The 7,381-nt window shown below is 48.8% G+C and overlaps 1 protein-coding gene across 6 annotated transcripts in view; it reads left to right on the top strand.

Moving 5' to 3' along the window:
• Positions 1-7,033, top strand: part of Pla2g4e (phospholipase A2 group IVE) — a 70,834-nt gene extending 63,801 nt beyond the window's left edge. For all 6 annotated transcript variants that reach the window (XM_031371589.1, XM_031371590.1, XM_031371591.1 and 3 more), the window contains 7 exons: positions 772-886; positions 1,364-1,501; positions 2,905-3,012; positions 3,321-3,524; positions 4,422-4,588; positions 5,977-6,160; positions 6,676-7,033. In XM_031371589.1, the coding sequence (XP_031227449.1) occupies positions 772-886; positions 1,364-1,501; positions 2,905-3,012; positions 3,321-3,524; positions 4,422-4,588; positions 5,977-6,160; positions 6,676-6,893 (1,134 nt within the window). In that variant the 3' untranslated portion in view covers positions 6,894-7,033. The remainder of the gene's footprint in view (positions 1-771; positions 887-1,363; positions 1,502-2,904; positions 3,013-3,320; positions 3,525-4,421; positions 4,589-5,976; positions 6,161-6,675) is intronic.
• The last annotated feature ends 348 nt before the right edge of the window (positions 7,034-7,381 follow it).

Raw genomic sequence — 7,381 nt, 5'->3', positions numbered from 1 at the left:
GAGGAGGGAGGAGGGGAGGAAGGAAGGGAGGAAGGAGGGAGGAAGGGACAGGAGGAGAGAGATTTGCCTCTTATATTTTGAGAGAACCCAACACACCAAGATAATAAGATAAAAATTCCTGGTGCTACTCAGGTTCCAGTAGCAGAAGGGAAATAATAGCAATAAGAAAGAACAGTGGTGGCCGGAGCCAGCAGGGGGTAGGGGTGGAGGGGGGTGGATCGAGCAGGGCCAGAGCAAATGGGGCCAGAACAAGAGGGAGAAAGGGAAAGGGGGCGAGAAAGAACAGTGGTAGCCTCCCTACCTTCGGCTCCTGAGACATGAGACATGAAACATGGACAGCCCCGAGACCCCAGGAGACAGCCTTAAATTATAAGCCAGTCCCACCCTACTTACGGCCTGAGCTGCCGGCAGTCTCAGAAGATGATGTGCATTCTCCAAGTGCATTTAAGAGTTGACAGCTCTAGCCGGGCAGTGGTGGTGCACGCCTTTAATCTCAGCATTTGGGAGGCAGAGGCAGGCAGATTTCTGAGGTCGAGGCCAGCCTGGTCTACAGAGTGAGTTCCAGGACAGCCAGGGCTACACAGAGAAACCCTGTCTCGAGGAAGAAAAAAAAACCCTCCCCCAAGAGTTGACAGCTGGAGTTGCTGCACCCAATGCAAGTCACCTGGGGGGATCCGGAACCTGGAAATAGCTGGTAAAGGTTCCAATTGTTCTCTCATTCTTCACTAACGGCTTGTCAGCCACCTCTCCTAACCACTGGTGTTCCCACAGAAAAATGAATGCAAGCTGTCAGACCAGCGAGCTGCTCTGTGCCAGGGACAGAACCCTCTGCCCATCTACCTCACCATCAATGTCAAGGATGATGTGAGCAACCAGGATTTCAGAGGTAACACTGCTGGCTAGTGACTGGGGGGGTGGGGTGGGGGTGGAGTCCCTTCTTGGTGGGTACAATACACCCTTTACAAATCTCCACATCAAGAAACAGTGCCCCACCGCTGAAGAAATTTCCCTCATAAGTGGAGACGATCAGGCAGTGTCCCCTAGCCTGCCAGGGCTTATCTGATGGGTCACTGAGGAATGAATGAAGAATGAAACTCTAAGATTTTCTTAGGCTGCTCAAAAGGGAAACATAGAAGAGTCCATTTTTGCCCCTGTTTATCCAGCTTTGAAGAAAAAAAAAGTTGAACCTAGCAATTTGTAGAGTTGTTTTGTCCTGCAGCAAATGCCCCATTGTGGCACAAAGGGGAACTGCAGATTACAGTTGCAAGCTCCCCATGGCCCTGGAGCCAGCATTGGTTGGGCTGGAGGGAAGGCTGTGTGGATGGCTCCCAAACCTAAGATTGATGTTGCTCCCTGTGTACAGAATGGTTCGAGTTCTCCCCCTACGAGGTCGGCATGCAGAAGTACGGCGCCTTCATCCCCAGCGAGTTATTTGGCTCCGAGTTCTTCATGGGGCGACTGATGAAGAGGATTCCTGAGCCGGAGATGTGCTACATGCTAGGTGACTCCCTAAGAGACCTCAGTCCCATTGCTGGTAGCCTTGATTAACCTTGAGCTCTTGAACTTTCTGGATTTGCCGCTTTACATGAAACCAGGAGAGGCTCCTGAACCTACTTCCAGATTGTGACTGCACAGGGACATCAGTAAAGGGACCCTACAGGAGTCTCTCCGCACCCTAGTCTCCTGCTGTCTATTTGGGTATGGGAGTCTGAGATAGAAAATGTCCACCCCCACTTTCTCCCTGCCTGTGTGACTGCTTGCAGGAAGACGCAGCATCTCAGATCCCAGATGAGAGGGCCCCAGCAGAAAGGACAGAGCTGTCAGTTGGGAAAGCTTAGCCCAGCTCCCTGTTCTTTGCGCTCTGGCTCCTCAGAAGCCAAGGTCACGGCCTGTGGCAGCAGATTCTGTTCTTTGCTTCAGAGTCTCATCTGTAAAACGTGACCTCAGAACACAAGCCTATCATTACAGCTTCAAAGGCAGCTGTTTAAACTTCATTTATTTAAACAGGATGTCTATGTTCCACTTACCCCAGAGCAACCCATTCCAGAAAGTCTAACTCAAGGCTCCTTCCTTCTACGAACTCCACGTGGAAGCGCACCGCCCACAGTGGCTTCTTCTCCCCTGAGCCCGGTGCCCATGTGCTTCTGAAATCTGTAGTAGATTGGTTTGAACTCTGATTCCTCACCTGTTAACTGCACAGAGGGTGCCTAAATTACCTAATTCCTCTGGACTTGTTTTCTCATCTCCATGTGAGATGGGAAATTAAATTAAATAAAGAATGTTATTTTCCTGTTGCCATAAGGTCTCACTTTGTAGCCCAGGTGTGTCTGGGGCTTACTTTGTAAATATCCTAGGCTGGTTTCAAATTCATGTCAATTCTCTTGCTTCAGCCTCCCTACTGGGACTACAGGTGTGAACTCCCAAAACTGGCTTTATTATTATTGTTATTATTATTATTATTATTATTATTAAAATTTTAATCTATCTTTATAGTATTATTATTTAAATTTTGCATTAAAAAGTAAGAATTACCCTTATGTGCATCAAGGCTTACCGTATGCCGGACACTGTGTTAAGTGCTTTCTCCATGTAGATTAGTGCAAGATCAGAGCTGAATTTAAAGCCTACACTTTCAGTTGTCATTCCCCACTATAGCTGTGCCTTAAGCACCCCCTGCTCCCTACACTGAAGGAAGGGAGAAAAGGAGCTGAGGACTGGCACCATCAGTCACTGCATAGACCTGTCCTGTGGGAGAGAGAAATCCAAGTCTGCCCTGCCCCTCCCCCAACTACCTATCCTAAAGTAGGCATGGGGCTAAGGCCGGACCAGTGAGGTTTGGGTGGCGGGGCAGGGTGTCTGGGGAGAGCTGCTCGTGACCTCTCATGACCTCTCTTGCTTCTCTAGGGTTGTGGAGTAGTATCTTTTCCCTGAACCTGCTTGATGCCTGGAATTTGTCCCACACCTCAGAGGAGTTTTTCTATAGGTGGACAAGGGAAAAACTGCATGACATCGGTGGGTGACCCCCTGGTTCCCCTCTTGGGTAGTGAATATATTGGGTATGGATCATGAAGTAAGGACTGTCAGGGTTTCCACATCACTCTGATATCCAGAGAGCTGATAAGCCTTGGGAATCTGAGAACACAGAGAAAAACCAAACTTCTGGGCTCACCATGCTCTCCGGAGCCTTCCTTCCTTCGCTGTCTCCTTCTCCACACCCTCCCCTCCCCTCCCCGTCTCATGAAGTGGCTCACTCTCTGGGGTCAAGCAACCAGGTGCTACCCCACCTTTTGTAACCTGCCCTCCATTCCTTCTCCCTGCAGAAGATGATCCTCTCCTGCCCGAGATCCCTAGGTGTGACGCTAACCCTCTGGAGACCACAGTAGTGATCCCAGCAACCTGGCTGTCCAACACCTTCCGAGAAATCCTCACACACAGGCCCTTGGTGTCTGAGTTCCACAACTTCCTGTACGGGCTGCAGCTGCATACTGACTACTTACAGAACGGACAGTTCTCCATGTGGAAAGGTACCCCAACCTGGGCTGGCGCTGTTGGGAGGGAGGAAAAATAAGCATTGGAGTTGCCATAGAGAAAGATGACGGGCTCCTCTGGTCACGTTAATGGGCGGAACACAGCCAGCTTGGGGGGTGGGGGCGGGCACGACGCGGCTGGTCTATTGATGGCTGAGAGCGTGTGAATGAATAAGGCTTTGCCAGCAGGGGGCAATGCAGGCATTAATTAGTTAATTGGCTGTAACCACAGTCCCAGCTGCAGAAGTTGGCCCTATTGTACAAATGGAGAGAGATGGGCTTTTTTTTTTTTTTATTAGCAATATCTTTTGGGAGCACCTTTCACTGTGAGTGGTGTCCCCACTGCAGTTGAGCAAGCACAGCCCAGCTCAGTCTCACAGCCCCAGGCCTTAGGCCACACTCTCACAGCTGGGATTCTGTATGCCTCCTTGAGAAGGGGTTAGGGACCAGGGCTAACATTCTTCCTATTCCACCATATGGAAATCTTCTTTGACGTTTTATTTGGCCACAGCCTGCAAATTCCCTTCAGCCTGGACTGTTATTTTGCCCTTGCTATCTGGTGATAAATGGGCTGATAGCTCTGGGTCCATGGGTACCCCTAGTTTATAAGATGCCCTTAAGCCCTTTCTCCTCCACAAGCTCTATGGTTGGGTCACAGTGGGTTTGTATGCATAACCCATAGAAGACTTGCTAAAGCCTCAAGAGCATGTTGATATCCACTGGCCTACCCAGAGAGGTAGGACTCAGTCTCCTAAGGAGAATGTGGGAGGGTACAGACCCAGGCTGAAGAAAAAGCTCCAGGCAGGGTACTCGGTACATACCAATGCCTCCACCCCACCCACAGCTGACATTGGGGCACCTGGTAGGATGGTAACGAGAAGGCTTGACTTTCAGACACAGTACTGGACACCTTCCCAAATCAGCTGACACAGTTTACAAAACATCTGAACCTGCTGGACACTGCATTCTTTGTCAACTCCAGCTACGCACCCCTCCTCAGGCCAGAGAGAAAAGTCGACCTTATCATCCACCTCAATTACTGCGCAGGATCCCAGACAAAGGCAAGTACTGCAGGGGCAGCCCCAGCTCCAGGGGCTCCTGAGCTGTTACAGCCAGCAACACAACCTCAGAGGCCTGAGCCATGGGAGGATGGAGGTAACAGGAGGATGGGACTCTGCAAGCACACTGCTTAAGGCACAGCATGGTGTGGGGCTACAAGACCAAGCCTCACTGCCAACGGGCTGGTTCTCACATGCTGGAACTTGGGGTTTGCATGAACTCAAGAAATGGCAACTTTATTATCTCTTTTAGCATCTGATGTACTTGGTCATTTTTCAGCTGAAAAAAAAAATCATGATTAATTTGTAATTTCTTGTTTTTAAAACAACTCCAGGGACCATGTAAATCACAGGGCCTCCATATGATCGATCACACAAATGACTAATGGTTGTGGTGCTGTAATATATATATGACATATATACATAATGATTTATTTATTTTACGTATTTCAGTACACTGTTGCTTTCTTCAGACACACCAGAAGAGGGCATCAGATCTCATTAAAGATGTGAGCCACCATGTGGTTGCTGGGAATTGAACTCAGGACCTCTAGAAGAGCTCCCAACTGCTGAGCCATCTTTCCAGTCCTGTTATTATTAATTATTGTTATTATTATTATTATTATTACTACTACTACTACTACTACTACTACTACTACTACTACTATTACAATTACTTTCTCTTTAAGGGAAAAATCCTGGGCTTTTTGTTTTGTTTGTTTGTTTGGGTTTTTGCTTTTTGGTTGGCTTTGATATAATCCCAGCCTAAGGCCAGGAGAAGAAAGGAGTTGCAGACAACTGATGAAAATGAAAGCAATGATCCATTGTGACCTGGGTTTGTAAATAAACCACAGTGAGTTTCCCAACCTAGGACCTCGCCTGGTCCTCACACCAGTTCTTTATGTAGATGGCACAGCTACTGTTATCCCTCCGTCAGAGGCGGGAACCAAGACTAAGTAGCTAGCTGGAACACATGCAGGTAAGTCAGGTACGGGACTCTTTCTGACTTCAAAGACACCTTTTCAAAGTCCAGCCCTTGGACACTGCCAGTCAGGACTCCAGGGGACCAGGCCCAGAGTCTGTTAATCTCACAGAATGCTCTCCCACTAGACCCCCACTGTCTCCCTGGTCTATCTTTCCGTGATATAGCAGTAGCAGGGCTTCTGGGTTTAAAAAATTCATGGAAGGAGCTCTCAGCTGGCTAGGCACTAGCCTACTGCCTGGGCCTTTTGTCCTAAGCTGGCTTTTTTTTCCTAAAAATTCCACACAGTGGCAAAGCAGGTTGGAACCAGTATTAGCTAGGAAAATCAGGAAAACAGGCCCAGGAACTCTCTGGGTGGCTTACCCACTCCCAGGCTTCCTGAGTTCACGATTCTCCCCTGCTGTTACAGCCCCTGAAAAAAACCTGTGAGTACTGCACAGAGCAGAATATCCCCTTCCCCAGCTACTCCATCCAGGAGGATGACCAGAGTCTCAAGGAGTGCTACGTGATGGAGGATCCCCAGGAGCCCGATGCCCCCATCGTGGCTTACTTCCCACTTATCAGTGACACCTTCCAGAAGTACAAGGCTCCAGGTAAGCCCCCTACTACATTGCATTCCCAGGAGACACATGAAGTCTCCTGGTTGGGACACCTGGCTTAGCTCTAGTCTGAGCACAGAAAGAGAGAAGGAGAGGGGGAAGAAGAGGGGGAAAGGAGGAAGGGGAGGGGGGAAGGGAGGGAGAGAGGGAGAGGGATAGAGATCCATCTTTATCCGTGAATTGGCAACATGGTCTCTGCTCTGTTAGTCATTTGGCCATTTTATGATATAGCCAGCTATGTGGAATCTTGAAATGGATGAACTGTGCCTCTGCCCAGTAGAACTTAGGGGTGTGTGTGTGTGTGTGTGTGTGTGTGTGTGTGTGTGTGTGTATGTGTGTCTGTGTGTGTCTGTCTGTGTGTGTGTGCCTGTGTCTGTGTGTGTATATGTGTGTATATGTGTGTATGCACACACATCCATGTGAGAGTGTATCATGCAAGTGTGTCTATGTGGGCAAACAAGTCCTTGCAATCTACCATAAGTGTCTATAGCAAATCCTCCTGCCCCAAGGTGTAGAGCGAAGTCCGGAGGAGCTGGAACTGGGCCAGTTGAACATCTATGGAGCAAAATCTCCCTATGCCACCAAGGAGCTGACGTACACAGAGGATGCCTTCGACAAGCTGGTGAAGCTCTCAGAGTATAATATCCTCAATAACAAAGACAAGCTCATTCAGGCCGTGAGACTAGCAATGGAGAAGAAACGCATGAGGAGCCAGTGTCCCTCCTAGGCCTGGGGGAGTCCTATCTGTCTTGTGTCTGCTTCTATTGTCAGAAGCATAGCCCGCCCCCCAAGCAGACCTCACATACAGATGGTCCTGATCTAGGGGTGCAGCAGCTGGGCCTGGGCTTTCTGGTAAAATATTACAGATGAACAAAGGCGAGAGAGAAAAGAAGTGTTTATTGGGTTTTAGACCCTGGAGTTTCTCTCCACTTTCTGGCAAGGAAGGTCCCATGGTCACAGACTCCCACACAGTCTCAAGTATAGAATGTGAATATGTAGGCACAGAGAGTAGCTAGTTCCCAAGAGACCTCACCCTTAGAGCTGGAGGCAAAGGCGCCATAAGCCTCCCCTCCCTCCTCTCCTTTTCTTCCTTCCATGGCCAGCCTCAAGAAATGTCCAAGAAGGCCAAGAACTGCTTTAAGTTTCTCTAAAAAATGCTTTGTAAATTTAAGGTAACTACATCCATGGAATTCTTGTTGTCAATAATATTTTGTG

The sequence above is a fragment of the Mastomys coucha genome, unplaced genomic scaffold (assembly GCF_008632895.1).
Source record: "Mastomys coucha isolate ucsf_1 unplaced genomic scaffold, UCSF_Mcou_1 pScaffold15, whole genome shotgun sequence".
In the NCBI taxonomy this organism is placed as follows: Eukaryota; Metazoa; Chordata; class Mammalia; order Rodentia; family Muridae; genus Mastomys; species Mastomys coucha.
The sequence above is the reverse complement of the archived record's forward strand: the minus strand, read 5'-3'. Positions and strand labels throughout refer to the sequence as shown.